The 18,073-nt window shown below is 46.3% G+C and overlaps 1 protein-coding gene across 1 annotated transcript in view; it reads left to right on the top strand.

Annotated features, from left to right (window-relative positions):
* Positions 1-18,073, top strand: part of itpr2 (inositol 1,4,5-trisphosphate receptor, type 2) — a 290,627-nt gene that overhangs the window by 144,793 nt on the left and 127,761 nt on the right. Inside the window, exons 19-26 of the mRNA XM_086009952.1 lie at positions 3,955-4,206; positions 5,596-5,740; positions 5,976-6,126; positions 7,742-7,938; positions 11,450-11,567; positions 13,892-13,943; positions 15,178-15,343; positions 17,865-18,032. Coding sequence (XP_085866078.1) covers positions 3,955-4,206; positions 5,596-5,740; positions 5,976-6,126; positions 7,742-7,938; positions 11,450-11,567; positions 13,892-13,943; positions 15,178-15,343; positions 17,865-18,032 — 1,249 coding nt within the window. The remainder of the gene's footprint in view (positions 1-3,954; positions 4,207-5,595; positions 5,741-5,975; positions 6,127-7,741; positions 7,939-11,449; positions 11,568-13,891; positions 13,944-15,177; positions 15,344-17,864; positions 18,033-18,073) is intronic.

Here is an 18,073-nt window from a genome sequence, read left to right as displayed (position 1 = left end):
GCATCTGCATTCCCCAATCTTTTACCATTTAGGAAATACTCTGCCTTTCTGTTTTTTCTACCAAAGTAGATAACTTCACATTTATCCACATTATATTCCATCTGCCATGTTCTCGCCCACTCACTGAGCCTGTCGAGATCCCCTTGAAGCCTCTTCACATCCTCTTCACAACTGACACTGCTACCTAGCTTTGTATCATTAGCAAATTTGGAAATGTTACATTTAATCCCCTCATCCAAATCATTGATATAGGTTGTGAATAGCTGGGGCCCAAGCACCGACCCTTGCAGTACCCCACTAGTCACAGCCTGCCATCCTGAAAAAGACCCGTTTATCCCTACTCTTTGTTTTCTGTCTGTTAACCAATTCTCAATCCATGCTAGTATATTACCCCCAATTCCGGGTGCCCTAATTTTGTTCACCAACCTCTTGTGTGGAACGTTATCGAAGGCCTTCTGAAAATTCAGATACACCACATCTACCGGTTCCCCTTTGTCTACTGCAATAGTTACATCCTCAAAGAACTCCAATAGGTTTGTCAAACAGGATTTCCCTTTCATAAATCCATGTTGACTCTGCCCAATCTTACTTTTAGTTTCTACTGTACTGTTTTTATTAATAATAATTTCTTTAAGTTCCTCATTCTCGCCACAACCTTGGTTTTCTCGTATTTCTGGGAGGTTTTTTTATGTCTTCCTCCGTGAAGACAGAAACAAAGGGCTAGATTTTCGTGGAGCCGTCAGGTGGGGTTTCAGGCGTGTGGCGGCGGGGGGGAAATCCCAAATTTGGGGGCCCTGACACCATCCCGCCCAAAACCCCGCCCCACGTGAATTTCAAGGGTGGCGCGCCCCGCACCGGGACCCGCCGAAACCAGGCGGGAAGGGATTAGTGCCAATTAACTGCCTGTTAACAGTTTTTAGCCTAATCCCTATTTTGAGGGGTTTCGTGTGGGTTTCCCGATGGCTCCAAACCACGCCAGGTTAGAGCAGGCGGGCCGTCGGGTTGAAGGAGTTGGAGGGGTCGCGACGTCGGTGTTCAGGTGAGTGATGGGTGCATGAGTGCAAAGGTAAGTGTGTTTGGTGTGTCTAAAGTGTGTAAAGAACTTTTACTTACCTGTACTTACCTTAACAACCTTTCTTCCTGTAGCCATCGGGAGCGCATCACTCAGCCAGAACTGAAAGCTGAATGGCTGCGATCTGTCAAAAGTGACAGCCTGCAGCTTTGAGTGCCGGTGAGAGTTCTAACTGAGTCTGTGCAGAAGGACTCATGTTAGAACTCAGAGTGTCAGTGTTTCACAGCTTCAAACAGCTGTGAAACACTGATATTTCATCTGTCAAGGACTCGTGACAGATGAAATTGAAGTCTGTGACGTCACCTGTTGCCGGGTGGCCCTTAATTGGCCGGCTGAGCCCGCTGGACGGGCTCAACAAGGTCAATCAAGGGAAAATCGCACGGATTGGCCGGACGTCAAAGTAGGCGGGTCAAAAACCCGAAAGGGGAAGTCCTGCCTTCTTCCCGACAGGTTCGGGAAAATCTACCCCAAAGTATTTATTTAATTTCTCTGCCATTTCCTCATTCCCCATTATAAATTCTCCCATCTCTGACTGTAAAGGACCTACATTTACCTTCGCCAGTCTTTTCCTTTTCACATACCTATAGAAGCTTTTACAATCCGTTTTTATATTTTTTGCTAGTTTGTGCTCATATTCCATCTTCCCTTTTATCAATTTCTTGGTCCCCCTTTGCTGATTTCTAAAAAGATCCCAGTCCTCAGGCTGACTGCTTTTTCTGGCAACTTTATAAGCTTCCTCCTTTGACTTAATACTAGCTTTAATTTCTTTTGTTAGCCATGGTTGGATCACTTTTCCTTTTGGGTTTTTATGCCCTAGAGGAATATATGTTTGTTGCAAATTATGCATTATTTCCTTGAGTGTTAGCCATTGTATGTCTACCTTCATACCTTTTAGTGTAGGCTCCCAATCTACCATGGCCAACTTGTCCCTCATACCCTTGTAGTTTCCTCTGTTTAGATTGAAGACCTTAGTTTCAGATTGGACTACATCACTCTCAAGCTTAATGTAAAATTCAATCATATTATGGTCACTTGTCCTTAAAGGCCCCTTTACCACAAGATTATTGATTAGCCCTTTCTCATTACACAGTATCAGATCCAGAATAGCCTGTTCCCTGGTTGGTTCCTCCACATACTGATCCAGGACACAATCTCACATGCATTCCAAGAATTCGTCTTCCACACCATTAGTGGTAATTTGATTTGCCCAGTCAATATGTAGATTAAAGTCACCCATGATTACTGTATTGCCCTTGTTACATGCAGTTCTAATCTCTTGATTGACACTGTGCCCTACATTACCACTACTGTTTGGTGGCCTATACACAACTCCCACCAATGTTTTCCGCCCTTTGCTGTTTCATAGCTCCACCCAAACTGATTCCAGTTCTACATCACAATCTGCCGAGCCAAGATCTATTGGCCTAGAAATTCATTGCCCTTAGCACCGATTTTGCGGCGCTAGAGGGCCTAGCGCTGCAATTGGCGCCGGTTCCTAAATTGCCTGGGGCCCTTCCGCGGCGGTAGACCGGTAGCGCTGCGCCGGCACCGATGACGTCATCGGTGTGCGCAGCGTCCCGGTTGCCGTGGTAACCCGGCCCCAAGCCGAAATTCAGTTGCGCCCGCCTCGCCCGTGGCAGGCGCAACTAAGACTCTGGCAACAGAGTCTTCCCCCAGTGTGCGCCGGCGCATAAAGGTGGAGCGGCGGCCGGCCGCGTTCCCGGCGGCCGCCTGCCCGCACCTCCCTTCCCGGACTCCTGCATTCCCCCCCCGCGGCCCTGATCAGTGTCTCATGCGAGCCCGGCACTTCCCCGAGGTGCCGGGCTCAGATGTCGGGTCAATCCGCCGGACAGTTGTCGGCTGCAGGTAGCTCCTCCTTAACAGGAGGAGGAGGCCTGCAGTTCCCCCGCCTGCCGCACCGCATCGGGTGCCGCAGCGGGGGATTAGCGCCGGGAAACCCAAGTTCACGCCCGTTTTGAGGCGCTAAAGGAGGGTTTTAGCGCCCGCCGCCGCCTGGGCCCGGCGCACCCGAATTTTCGTCGGGCGCTGCCGCATTACCGCTGGCGCAAACTTTCTGGCGCTACAGCCCTGGCAAGACCAGAACCCAATTTCTAGGCCAATATCTCTACCGTACCAATCTCATCCCTTATTAACAGTGCTACGCCACCTCCTTTTCCTTTTGTCTGTCCTTCCTAAATGTTGAGTACCCTGGAACATTCAGTTCCCAGCTTTGGTTACCCTGCAACCATGTCTCTGTAATGGCAATTACATCATACCCGTTTACTTCTATTAGTGCCATTAATTCATCCACCTTGTTGCGAATGGGATGTGAGTGACATCGCCCAGGCAGTAATTATTGCCCATCCTTAGTTACCCTAAGGGCATTAAGAGTCAACCACAACAACTACTTGCATTTATATAGCACCTTTAACACAGTAAAACATCCCAAGATGCTTCACAGGAGCATGAACAGAAAAAAACTGACACCGAGCCACATAAGGAGACATTAAGACAGGTGACCAAAAGCTTGGTCAAAGAGGTAGGTTTTTAAGGTGGAGAGAGAGGTGGAGAGGTTTCAGGAGGGAATTCCAGAGATCTCGGGGGGGGTTGTGGGGGCTGGAGGAGGTTACAGAGATAGGGAGGGGCGAGACCCTGGAGGGATTTGAAAACCAGGATGAAAATTTTAAAGTTGAGGCATTGCTGGACCGGAAGCCAATGTAGGTCAGTGAGTACTGATGGGTGAACGGGACTTGGTGCAAGTTGGGACACGGGCGGCAGAGTTTTGGATGAGCTCAAGTTCATAGAGGGGGGAAGATGGGATTTGACAGTGACTTCAATCACCATCTCTTCCCTGCATTTACTCTCACCGCCGCTTCCTACAGGTACCAGCTGAATCTATTCGCAAGAATGTGCCTCGATCGTCAATACCTGGCCATCGATCAGATCTCAACACAGCTTGGAGTGGACCTCATCCTTCGCTGTATGTCAGACGAGCACCTCCCTTACGATCTACGGGCTTCCTTCTGCCGGCTGATGCTGCACATGCACGTGGACCGAGACCCACAGGAGTCGGTCACTCCGGTGAAATACGCCAGGCTATGGACAGAAATCTCCACCCAGATCACAATTCACGAGTATGCCTCACGCTTTGATATTATGTGTTCATTTAAACGCAAGCATTTTTAGCCCACATTAAAATCATGAAGCAATTAGATCTGCATCTCTCAATTCAAAGGCATGGCATTATGAATCAAATTCTCTGTTAAAAACCGTACAGCACAACAGCAAAAACAAGAAAGAATTTGCATTCATATAGCGTCTTTCACGAGCTCAGGAGGAAAGAAAGAAGGAAGGGTGGAAAGAAGGAACAGTTATAAAGAAAGAACTTCGCATTTCTGTAGCGCCTTTCACCACCTCAGGACGTCCCAAAGCGCTTTACAGCCAATGAGGTCCTTTTGAAGTGTAGTCACTGTTGTAATGTAGGAAAGACAGCAGCCAATTTGTGCACAGCAAGCTCCCACAGACAGCAATAAAAACAGAAAATGCTGGAAATACTCAGCAGGTCAGGCAGCATCTGTGGAGAGAGAAACAGAGTTAACGTTACAAACCGCAATGTGATAATGACCAGATAATCTCTTTTAGTGACGTTAGCTGATTATAGTTAATAATATACTAATTAATAATACATTTCAGGACATGCAAATAACTTTGTATAAATTGCGCTTCTAATTTTTATTTAAATTTGATTATGACCAGGAACTATCACGGTATACCAATACTGCGGAACCACAACCAAGACTTGCTTTCAAAGCAGTGTGTAGGCACGAGTGCTCTTAAGTTACGCGGAGGAAAGTTTCCACTATACCGGAGGGGTTTGATAGGGCAGATGTGTAGAAACTTGTGGGCGAGTCCAGAACAAGGGGGGCATAAATCTAAGATAGTCCCTAACAGATCAAATAAAGAATTTAGAAGGAATTTCTTTACTCAGAGAGCGATGAGAATGTGGAACTTGCTGCACATGGAGTGGTTGTAACAGAGAGCATTGATGTAATTAAGGGGAGGCTTGAGGCATACATGAGGGAGAAGGGACTAGAAGGAGACAGGGGCAGAGATAATTAGAGTGGGAGGAGGCTCGTGTGGAGCATAAACACCGACACAGACCAGCTGGGCCGAATGGCTTGTTTCTGTGGTCAATTCCATGTAATTCTATGTAATCTCACTTGTACATTGGAAATATAGTGCACTTTTTCAATGTATATTTACAAGAGGGTATTCTTAATTGTTTACATCCATGTTTATTCATTCTAGGAAAGAAATAGAATATCAGAACATTTTTCATGATAAATATTATTTTCTAAATGCTTTTTCATGACATGCACTTGATGTTAAGACAGTCATTTGCTTTGTACGTGAGTCTTTTCGGGGCAGCATTACATTGGTCTTAATGCGTGACAGTTGTGTAATTTGGGGTTTGTTTTCTGTCGGGTGAAGCATCTCCTTTAAACGTTCCAATCTTTGGGCAGGTACGACTCATTCACTGACACCTCACGTGACGACAAAAAGAACAAGTTTGCTCTTACGGTGGACTTTGTGGAGGAGTACCTGAAGGATGTTGTAACTCAGCCATTTCCTTTCGGAGACAAGGAAAAGAACAAGCTCACTTTTGAGGTGCGTAACAGAGAGTGGAGTAATGCTGAGTGACGTTCTGCGGAAGGCACACCATTTGTTTTTGGTGATTACATAGAAATTACAACATGGAAACATGAACCTACAGCTTTTACACTGAAGTGGGATGGGACCAATATTTCGGGATTGGAAATGTCCAGTTTCAGTTGATTCTGCTTCGTAAATGTTAGTGAGACCGGGCGGATTAACTGACCAAATCCTTCTGGTGTTTTTCTAGGTGGTGAATTTGGCTCGAAACTTGATCTACTTTGGGTTCTACAGCTTTAGTGAACTTCTGAGGCTAACTCGAACACTACTGGCAATCCTGGACTGTGTCCAGAACCCCGCGTCCTCGTATTTAGAAAGACTAAACAAATTTCAAGATGGAGGTAAGTTTACAGCACGCCCCTTGCTCTGTGTAAGTGTTCTGACGGAAGGGGGTGAAGCTCAAACGCCACAATACAGGAAACTTTCGATTTATCGGCACCTAAATAACTGGAAATCTCGGTTAACCGGCAAAATTCAGGAGTAGGTTCAGGTAAGTTTTACTTCATATTGTACTCGCCTTCCTCGATCTGTTGCTGTGCAAGGGTGTGGCTGCAGCTGTTGCTAAGCTACAGAGACGCTTGGAACTTGTGGCCATTGTTCTGAACCTGTTGCTAAGCAACAGGGTTTGTTGCTTTATACGGAGCTCTCAGCTCTCCGTATCTTTTACTAAAGAAATTTCATAGCAAGCTGTCAACCGTGGCACTGCTTCCCCCAGTGGACAGGGTATTTGCTGAGCTCAGCACTGTGCAATACCTGCTAACAGAAAGTCGACACAAACCTCAGAATGTGTCTGGTGCTAATTATTAAAGTTGCTTTTGTGTAAAATTTGGATTGATGGACAATGCTGAGCGTGAGAATTAAGCTCGATTTCTGTAGTTTAGTCATTGCTCTGATTAAAATTGTGTTTGAAGCACTGTTGTGGAACTTTTCCATTAATCTTAGCCTCTGAAATTCATTGTGCTGTCTGCAGAAATTGGATAGTTTCCATAATTGGGAAGAATTGGGTGCCGCCTTGGCATGTGTGCTGTTTACTCCCATTGATTACTGCCGCTGTGAAGTTACTCAGTGTTTCTCCATATGTTCTGATCCTAATCCCATTTGACTACTGCGTTGCCAGTAGCTCTGCATGATTGGCAGACTTTTTTTAACATTGCGTATAAAATATTGCTGATCTAATTTTTATTCTAGAGACCCCTTGCTTCAGGTCCAACAGGAGTTATGTCTCTCACGATGTTCAGTCAAATTCTCTAACTCCATCGCAAGCATGTATTGGGGCCAGAGTGTCAAGAGGCATGGGCTAGGTTGGTAGATTGTCCTGCTCCTTCACCTGGAGCTATTGGATTGACTGGGCACAGGCAAATATGGGATAATTGGGCCCCCTCTGCTCTCTCAGGTGGACGTAAAAGATCCCATGACACTATTTCGAAGAAGTGCAGGGGGGGGACTTCTCCCCGGTGTCCTGGGCCAATATTTATCCCTCAACCAACATCATTAAAAAATAGATTACCTGGTCATTATCACGTTGCTGTTTGTGGGAGCTTGCTGTGCACATATTGGCTGCCATGTTTCCCACATTACAACAGTGGCTACACTTCAAAAAGTACTTCATTGGCTCGGAAGCACTTGGAGACGTGCTGAGGCGCTATAGAAATGCAAGTTCTCGCTTTCTTTGCCTGATTTTTCTCCAGTCGCTGTGCCCAGGTGATTCACTAGCCCCAAGTGCAAGAGTAGGAGAATCTACCCCACAATTACAATAGTCCGTGACCCCTTCCCCCCAACCCCCACGCACTGGACTCTCCTGCTCCTCTACCCCAGCGTGTGGTCTGTATTACAGCATCATTACGCTGGGCTAATTGCATTTGTTTTCCATTTCTAAATAAAGAGCAAAAGGAAGGGCAGAATTGCATCAGTTCCAGCAAAGCCGCTAGCATGTCACCCATCTTTGTCGTCTTTCAGGCAACAACGTGATCAGGACAATTCACGGAGTGGGGGAGATGATGACTCAGATGGTTCTTAGCCGAGGGTCTCTCTTACCTGGGGTCCTGCTGGAGAGTCACGACAGCCATATCCGCAGCGTACCCGGGAAGCAGACCCTGGAGAATGAAGACGTGACCGTCATGGACACCAAGCTGAAAATAATCGAGATACTGCAGGTGTGCTTGTGACAGATTTGAATTTGCTGCAGGCATTAAATTTTAATCAGCCCACCTTAAAAGTGCTGATTGATAATGAGCACCTAGGAGAGTGGTCACCTGTACCGGGCACTCGCATCGTGTGGGCATGATAATGGAGCGGCACATCGAATTCTTGCACAAATTGGATTTACCAAATTCTATAAATAGAGGAAACTTGATGTAAGCTGTTGAAAAAGAGATTTGTGCAGCCAATCAGGGAAATGAAGTAACTCAGGAGTACTTGCATAGAATTACATAGAATTTACAGGACAGAAACAGGCCATTCGGCCCAACCGGTCTATGCTGATGTTTCTGCTCCACATTAGCCTCGTCCCACCCTACTTCATCTCACCCTCTCAGCATACCATTCTGTTCCGTTCTGTGTTTATCTAACTTCCCCGTAAATGTATTTATACTATTCGCTTCAACCACTCCCTGTGGTAGCGAGTTCCACATTCTCACCACTCTCGGAGTAAAGAAGTTTCTCCTGAATTCCCTATTGGATTTATTGGTGACTATCTTGTATTTATAGCCCCGAGTTTTGGACTCCTCTGCCACCCACCTCCCCCCCCCCCCCCCCCGCCCCAGCAAGTATTTGCATCAGTGAATTGTCTTATGACGAAAGGTTGAGCAGGTTGGGCCGATACTCATTGGAGTTTAGAAGAATGAGAGGGGATCTTATTGAAACATATAAGATCCTGAGGGGGATTGACAGGGTAGATGCAGAGAGGATGTTTCCCCTCGTGGGGAAATCTAGAACTAGGGGGCATAGTTTCAGAATAAGGGGTCATCCATTTAAAACGGAAATGAGGAAGAATTTATTTCTCTGAGGGTCGTGAATCTGTGGAATTCTCTTCCCCAGGGAGCTGTGGAGGCGGAGTCATTGAGTATATTTAAGGTGGAGATAGACAGATATTTGAACAGTAAGGGAGTCGAGGGTTATGGGGATCGGGCAGGGAAGTGGAGTTGAGGCCAAGATCAGATCAGCCATGATCTTATTGAATGGCGGAGCAGGCTCGAGGGGCCAAATGACCCACTCCTGTTCCTACGTCTTATGTTCTTATGTATGTTTTGTTCGTATATTCAGTAACATCTAAAGTGCGGTATCGACGGTAGATTTAATTGATTTTGAATGTGGTAAAAACAAATGTCTCTTTATATAGCCTGTGGATTTGTGAGGTGGCGGACATTTCTTTGTAGACCTTTGACTGCCATGTTTAAAATTCCCTGAACTTGCTGCCAGTATCGTAACTCGCACCAAGTCCCGTTCGCCAATCACCACTGTGCTCGCTGATCTACATTGGCTCCCGGTCCGGCAATGTTTCGATTTTAAAATTCTCATCCTCGCGTTCAGATCCCCCCATGGCCTCGCCCCACCCTATCTCTGTAACTTCCTCCAGCCCTGCAACCCTCCGAGATCTCTGCGCTCCTCCAATTCTGGCCTCTTGTGCATCCCCTATTTTAATCGCTCCACCATTGGCGGCCGTGCCTTCAGCTACCTAGGCCCTAAGCTCGGGAATTCCCTCCCTAAACCTCTCCTCCTCGCTACCTCCCTCTTCTCCTTTAAGATGCTCCTTAAAACCTACCTCTTTGTCCAAGCTTTTGGCCACCTGTCCCAACATCTCCTTCTGTGGCTCGCTGTCAAATTTTGTCTAATAACGCTCCTGTGAAGCATCTTGGGACGTCTTACTACATGAAAGCTTCTATAGAAATACAAGATGTTGTTGTTGGGCAGTGATTCAATTTTAAATAGTAGGAAAACTTCCACATTAGGCAGATTTATAATTGGTTGTTTTTATGTTATATCATAGAAACATAGGAGCAGGAGTAGGCCATTCGGCCCTTCGAGTCTGATCCACCATTCAATATGATCATGGCTGATCCTCTATCTCAATACCATATTCCCGCTCTCTCCCCATACACCTTGATGCCTTTTGTGTCTAGAAATCTATCTATCTCCTTCTTAAATATCTTCAGTGACTTGGCCTCCACAGCCTTCTGTGGTAGAGAATTCCACAGGTTCACCGCCCTCTGAGTGAAGACATTTCTCCTCATCTCAGTCCTAAATGTTCTACCTCGTATCCTGAGACTGTGACCCCTCGTTCTAGAGCCCCCCCCCAGCCAGGGGAAACATCCTCCCTGCATCCAGTCTGTCTAGCCCTGTCAGAATTTTATACGTTTCAATGAGATCCTCTCTCATTCTTCTAAACTCTAGTGAATACAGGTCTAGTCGACCCAATCTCTCCTCATACGACAGTCCTGCCATCCCAGGAATCAGTCTGGTGAACCTTCGCTGCACTCCCTCTATGGCAAGTATATCCTTTCTTAGGTAAGGAGACCAAAACTGCACACAGTACTCCAGGTGTGGTCTTACCAAGGCCCTGTACAACTGTAGTAAGACGTCCTTGCTCCTGTACTCAAATCCTCTTGCAATGAAGGCCAACATACCATTTGCCTTCCTAACTGCTTGCTGCACCTGCATGTTTGCTTTCAGTGACTGGTGTACAAGAACACTCAGGTCCCTTTGTACATCAGCATTTCCCAGTCTATCACCATTTAAATAATACTCTACCTTTCTATTTTTCCAACCGAAGTGGATAACTTCACATTTATCCACGTTATATCATAGAATGACATAGAGTCCACAGCACAGAAACCGGCCATTCGGCCCAACTGGTCCATGCTGATGTTTATGCTCCACACGAGCCTCCTCCCACCCCTACTCCATCAGCATATCATTCTACAGGAAACTTTGTGCTATCCGGCAGCGACGGGACCGAGCTGTTGCCGTTCCCTCAAAACTGCCGGACACTCCAGCGCTAATGTTGAAACATACGGAGATTTTCATCTCCATATCTGACAACAAACACTGTTGCTTAGCAACAGCTTCTAAACAGTCAGCCCGTACCTTGGGAGCATCTCTGTAGCTTAGCAACAGCTTCAGAGAGACTTTCCAGAGCCCGACTGTTGGAAAAAAAAGCCACGAGAAGAAAAAAAAACGAACAAAACGGCTCCTGATTTTTGCCGGTGGCGCAAGCTTGCCGGACACTTAGCCTCCGGACAACACAAAGTTTCCTGTATTCCTTTCTCCCTCATGTACTTGTGTAGCTTCCGCTTAATGCATCTATACTATTCGCCTCAACCACTCCCTGTGGTAGCGAGTTCCACATTCTCACCACTCTCTGGGTAAAGAGGTTTCTCCTGAATTCCCTATTGGATTTATTAGTGACCATCTTATATTTATGGCCCCTAGATTTGGTCTCCACATACGTTTTCCCTAATGAACTCCTTTAGACAATCTGGTTTTAATGGCAAATGATTACCTTTAGAAGCAACAATTTTACAAACTAATTAATTTGCTGTTTAAAAGTGCACCTGAAGATGTTTGATCCAAACTCTGTTACTGATCTAAGGTTGTGCTGTGGTTACTGTTTCACTGCCATGCTGATCTACACTGCCTGGGATTGTAAAAAGGGGCTTTACTTTGCAGTTCATCCTCAGTGTCCGACTGGACTATCGCATTTCCTACATGCTCTCGATCTACAAGAGAGAATTTGGTGAGAGCAATTCCGTTAACCCCGTAACGGGTTCGCCGACAGAAGCAGCCGGTGAGTGGTGCGCTCGCTGTCCTGTGTTTAGAAACTTGCTTCCTTTCCCTAGTCAAGGTGTGGCCGTATTTGGAGTGGCCCCAAGCTGCTCCTCAAAATGTAGTCATGATAGAGGAGAAATCCCAGCAAACTGTTGGCCCGTTGTCTTATCCTTGGCAATTCCGAAGCTTGAGCAGTGCACCGATCAGTTTGGTTTCCTCAAAACAACAGAGAAGGCATGTTGGGACTGGTGATTCGGTGCTTACGACCTAGCTTAGAATCCCACAAATAGCAGTGTGCTGCCGTATGAGTGGTTTATATTGTGCAAAGCATGCTCGCTGTTTTGTATACAATATGTTCACGATGTATGTATTATGGGCTGTTTTCTAATGATGGTGTGAGATCTCTCTTCTGACATCGGGCTCACTGGGCCACGGACCCAGTGCTTCGTTAGAGTGGATCATCTGCTCCGAAACCTTCATCACCGTCATTCTTCAGCTGACTGTCGGGGATAAGTGACAATGGCCCTTCCTTTCTCTTCCCCTTTCCTCCTTTCTCTCTTCCTCTCTCCTCCTTTCTCTCTTCCCCTCTCCTCCTTTCTCTCTTCCCCTCTCCTCCTTTTGCGGGCACCCTGCTGTCCCCTCACCAGCATTATTATTTTAATTCATTATTGCGATGTGGGCATCTTTGGCAAGGCTTTTGTCCGTCCCTAGTTGTCCTCAGAAGGTGGTGGTGAGCCGCCTTCTTGAACCGCAGCAGTCCGTGTGGTGAAGGTGCTCCCACAGTGCTGTGAGGGAGGAAGTTCCAAGATTTTGACCCAGTGACAATGAAGGATCGGCGATATATTTCCAAGTTCACCCAGAGAGTGGTGAACCTGTGGAATTCTCTGCCACACAAGGCAGTTGAGGCCAATTTATTAAATATATTCAAGAAGGAGTTAGATATCTTTCTTAAGGCTAAAGGGATCAAGGGATATGCGGAGAAAGCAGGGACAGGGTACTGAATTTGGATGATCAGCCATGATCTCATTAAATGGCGGAACAGGCTCGAGGGGCCGAATGGCCTACTCCTGCTCCTATCTTCTATGTTTCTATATTTCCAAGTCAGGATGGTGTGTGACTTGGAGGGGAACTTGGAGGTGATGGTGTTCCCATGCGCCTGCTGCCCTTGTCCTTCTAGGTGGTAGAGGTCGCGGGTTTGGGAGGTGCTGCCGAAGAAGCCTTGGCGAGTTGCTGCAGTGCATCTTGTAGATGGTACACACTGCAGCCACGGTGCGCCGATGGTGGAGGGAGTGATTGTTTATGATGGTGGATGGGGTGCCAATCAAGCGGGCTGCTTCATCCTATATGGTCCCGAGCTTCTTGAGTGTGGTTGGAGCTGCACTCATCCAGGCAAGTGGAGAGTATTCCATCACACTCCTTACTTGTGCCTTGTAGCGGGTGGAAAGGCTTTGGGGAGTCAGGAGGTGAGACACTCGCCGCAGTACAGTTGAGTTTAAAGCTCAGTAGAGTGGACCAGTTGAACCCGGAGCATCCCTGTGGCTCACGGTGTCCTGAAGCTGTTGAGACAGCACTCAGCTTACAAATGTATATAACCTGGTGATTGAGCCATGACTTAAGGCTGCACAGGGTGTGTCCTTTCTGAGCTGATGTTTTGCCAGTTTGAGGCAAAAACTGAGAGCTTGAGACTGTTCAGAAAGTTTTATAAAACCCTGCAGTATTTGTACCTTTGGGTTTGTGTGGGCTACTGTATTTAAAATTAGAAAAAAATAAATACTGTACCAGATAGATCACCATTAAACGTTCTTCAAGCTAAAGAATTTATAAACAATTTTGCTTTTTTATTTCACAATAGAGATTGTGATATCCGTGTGTGTATCTGTCTGTGTGTACACTTTAATACAAGAAAAAATGAGGGTGGAAATCCTTTTAAATGGCACAGTTAACTTCCAAGTTTTGTGTGTAAAAGCCCAAAGGGTTAGAATGTAGAGATGCCCATCATAAGATGTTCAGTGCTCTCTGTCACAGGTGAAGAAGTTGGGGGCAGTTTAAACGTTTTAGTATAAACCAGGTGATATCGGATCAGCTGCCCGTTAGACATCTCTCCCCAGTTTCATTTCCACGGAGTTCAATCGGAAGAGATGTGTAATGGGCGGCTGATTGAATATCGCCCGTTTTACACTCGCGCCCAAAGTCAAGTTGACCCCATGTTGACTTCTGGTTCCATAGATATCCTTGATACCCTAAGGAGTAGGTGACGGGTGTTGGAGTTCGACAAATCCAATTTTAGCACAACTGTGATATTTAATGTGTGAGCCTCTAAATTGACATTTTTGTTTTGTACAGTACCAGACCTTGAGGCCATTGGCGAACAGGCAGAGACAATGTTTGCAGGAAGGTATGAACCACTTTCAAACAGTTTTTTCCACATTTTATGGCCAAAATGTGATTGGGGTAGGTTTTGACTTTGCGCGATAGTCTAAAGCGGGTGACAGCGGGTCGGTAGCCCATTTTACATTTTTATTTCCGTTGACTTCAACGGGAGAGATGTAACATGGGCTGCCGACGCTCTCACCTGCTTTACACGATCGCACAAAGTCAAAATCTGCCCCAGTGTTTAGTGGCCACTGTAGTCAATGAATTGAAAATTCATAAAAACAAATTGCCATGTTTACTGGCTGTACCTCCAAGGAAAGCTTGGTATCGCTCGTCAAATAAAAACACTGCTGTTCCAAGTCCCAACTGTGGGCAGCTCCTTATCTATAATATATTGGAAGTCATTTCCTGCCAGCGTCGCACCTACTTCCTGTCACACATTCCCCGTCACGCTGTACCCGCTGACTCACTACGAGCAATGCCACGGGAGCGCTGATAGCTGTTGACAAATATTGAGTGGAATTTTGACACAATTTCCATTATTTCCAACTGCTTCTATAAGCGTGACTGTTTGGGCCCTTTGAATGCTCGTAAACCATGACCTCCTCACAGTGACACAGCTGAGAAAAGGCACTCAGCTGTGTGGGGACTGAAACTGTGCCGGTGCTTAAACTTCCTGCACCAACACGTCGCACTGAATTCTTTTTTAAAGCAGATGTCATCCTTGGCTCTGTGGTAGCTCTCTCGCCTCTGGGGCAGATGGTTGTGGGTTCCAGTCCCACTCAAGAGACTCGAACACATAACCCAGGCTGCAGTGCAGTACACTGAGGCAGAGCTGCACTGTCGGAGGTGCCGTTTTTTTGGATAAGATGTTAAACCGAGTCCCCGCCTGCTCTCCCAGGTGAATGCAAAAGGCACTATTTCGAAAAAGAGCAGGGGAGCTCCCCATAGTGTCATAGAGTCATAGTCATTACGGCACAGAAGGAGGTCATTCAGTCCATTGAGTTTCTATAGAGCAATTCAGTCAGTCCCATTCCCCCGCTCTATCCTGGCCTATATTTATCCTTTGTTGGATCTTGCTGTGTGCAAATTGGCTGCCGCGTTTCCTACATTACAACAGTGGCTACAATTCAAAAAAATAAGTATTTAATTGGCTGTGAAGCACTTTGGGATGTCCCAGATGCTATATAAATGCAAGTTCTTTCTTTTTCATATTGAATTGTAAGTGGCAGCCATTTAATGCTTTTCTTCTGCAGCCAAGAAAGAAACCCAGTAGAACTGGACGATGAAGGAGGAAGGACATTTCTGCGAGTCCTCATACACCTGATAATGCACGACTATCCCCCGCTGGTGTCCGGTGCCTTACAGCTGCTCTTCAAGCACTTCAGCCAAAGGGCAGAGCTCCTTCAGGCGTTTAAACAGGTAATAATTCCTCATCACAGCATTGTTGCAGTTCTCTTGGCATCTAGTTCTCTTCCTTCATTCTTCCTCTTTCTGTTCTTCTTTCTTTTCTTCTTTCCTTCCTTTTTTCCTTCCTTCTTTTCCTTCCTTTCGTTCCTAGGAACAGGAGTAGGCCATTCAGCCCCTCGAGCCTTCCTTCTTTCTTTTGTGAATTTTGGTGTGGGATTTCGCGCATTGGGGCGCATCGCCGGGTTCAGAGGTCAAACCCTGCGAAACGCGCTGGCCTCCATGTCTAAATTCCCAACATGCACTCCTCGTGTACAAATTCTTAAATAGTATATCCTGGACTTTTTATCTTTTGTGTTCATGTTTCAACCTTGGTTCAATGGTAGCATTTTCACCCCTGAGTCAGACAGTCGTGGGTTCAAGTCCCACTCCAGAGACTTCAGCACATAATCCAGGCTGACTCTCCAGTGCGGTACTGAGGGAGTGCTGCACCGATGGAGGTGCCGTCTTTCAGCTGAGACATTAAACCGAGGCCCCGCCTGTTCTCTCAGATGGACGTAAAAGATCCCACGGCACTATTTCGAAGAAGAGCAGGGGCGTTCTGCCTGGTGTCCTGGCCAATATTTATCCTTCAACCAACATCATTAAACAGATTATCTGGTCATTATCACATTGCTGTTTGCTGTGCGCAAATTGGCTGCCGCGTTTCCTACATTACAACAGTGACTACTCGTCCTTCCTTCCTTCTTTCCTTTTTCTTTTTTCTTTCTTTCTCTTTCTTCTATTCCTTCCATTTTCTTCTTTACGGTCACTGGAACAGGAGTGGGCCATTCAGCCCCTCAATCCTTCCTTCCTTCCTTCCTCCCTCCTTCGTTCTTTCCTTCTGGTTAAGTGAACTCTGAAATGATAAACCAAACAAAAAGGCATTTAGAATGTTTGTACCTAGTTACCATCAAGGTACAGTATAAGAATAATGCATCCATTACTTATTTGGTAACAACACTTTGTTCCTTGTGATTTAAAGCTCAATCCGAAGGAAGGTGGTGGGGTGGGGGAAGGGCCAGGTGACCGAGGTCCATGGTGCCAGGGGTGGGAAGCGGAGCACCCCACAGAGCCGTGAGGGCAGGCAACCAGCTGGCCATGGCAAAGTGCACGGGGAATGGAGCAAACATCTCTAATTAAAAGTCTTACTTCTGCACGCACTTCCTTTCAACTGTTTCATTCATAGAATCTTACCACACAGAAGTAGGCCATTCGGCCCATAGTGCCTCTTTGAAAGAGCTGTCCAAAGTCCCACTCCCTTGTTCTTTCAACAACAACTTGCATTTATATAGCGTCTTTCAAATAGCAAAATGTCCCACGGCGCTTCACAGGAGCGTTATCAGAAAAAATTGACACCAAGCTAAATAAGGAGATATTAGGACAGGTGACTAAAAGCTTGATCAAAAAAATAGGTTTTAAACTGAGTTTTAAAGGAGGAGAGCGAGGTGGAGAGGCTGAGGTTTTGGGAGGGAATTCCAGAGTTTAGGGCCTGGGCGGCTGAAGGCACGGCCACCAATGGTGGGCGAAGGAAGTATGGGATACACAAGAGGCCAAGATTGGAGGAATGCAAAGCTCTCGAAGGGTTGTAGGGCTGGAGGAGGCAACAGAGATAGGGAGGGACAACGACGAGGAGGGATTTGAACATGTGAATAAGAATTTTAAATTTGAGGTGTTGCTGGACCGGGAGCCAATGTACATCAGAGTTCATGGCTGAGGGAGTGAACGGGACTTGGTGCGAGTTAGGATACGGGCAGCAGAGATTTGGATGGGCTCAAGTCTATGGAGGGTGGAATATGGCAGGTCGGCCAGGAGAGTGTTGGAACCGTCAATAGCTCTGCAAACTTTTCCTTTTCAAGTATATATCCAGTTCCCTTTTCATTCTTTTGAATAATGTACAAAAGAGCGGTGATTCCTTATCTAAGGAGGCATATACTTGCCTTGAGAGGCAGTGCATGAAGGTTCACTAGATTGATTCCTGGGGTGAGAGTGTTGTCCAATGAAGAGAGATTGTGTAGAATGGGCCGATACTCTCTGGAGTTTAGAAGAATGAGAGGTGATCTCATTGAAACATGCAACATGCTGAGGGGGATTGACAGGGTAGATGCTGAGAGGCTGTTTCCCCTGGCTGGAGAGTCTAGAACTAGGGGGGCATAATCTCAGGATAAGGGGTCGATCATTTAAGACTAAGATGAGGAGGAATTTCTTCACTGAGGGTTGTGAATCTTTGGAATTCTCTACCCCAAAGGGCTGAATGCTGAATCGTTGAGTATATTCAAGGCTGAGATCGATAGATTTTTGGACTCTAAGGGAATCAAGGAATATGGAGATCGGGCGGGAAAGTGGAGTTGAGGTCGAAGTTCAGCTATGATCTTATTGACTGGCGGAGCAGGCTCGAGGGGTCATATGGCCTACTCCTGCTCTTATTTCTTATGTTCTTATGATTAAATAAAACCTTTAAACAGTATTTAAGACCTTTTTTTAAAATATGTTTCAGGTCCAGTTACTGGTTTCTTCTCAGGATGTGGACAACTACAAGCAAATCAAAGCTGACCTGGACTTGTTACGATTAACGGTAGAAAAATCGGAGCTGTGGGTGGAGAAGAAAGGAAGCTACGGCAGCAGTGAGACCCAAGCAGAAGGGACAGATGATGTGAAGGTTGAGGTTTGTTAAAGATACAGGCCTGGAGTTTCCGCTCGATTGCA

Source organism: Somniosus microcephalus, chromosome 17 (assembly GCF_052327205.1).
Source record: "Somniosus microcephalus isolate GS21.2 chromosome 17, FLI_Smic_1.0, whole genome shotgun sequence".
Taxonomy (NCBI): domain Eukaryota; kingdom Metazoa; phylum Chordata; class Chondrichthyes; order Squaliformes; family Somniosidae; genus Somniosus; species Somniosus microcephalus.
Note: the sequence above shows the minus strand (reverse complement) of the source record. Positions and strands in the feature narration are given on the sequence as shown.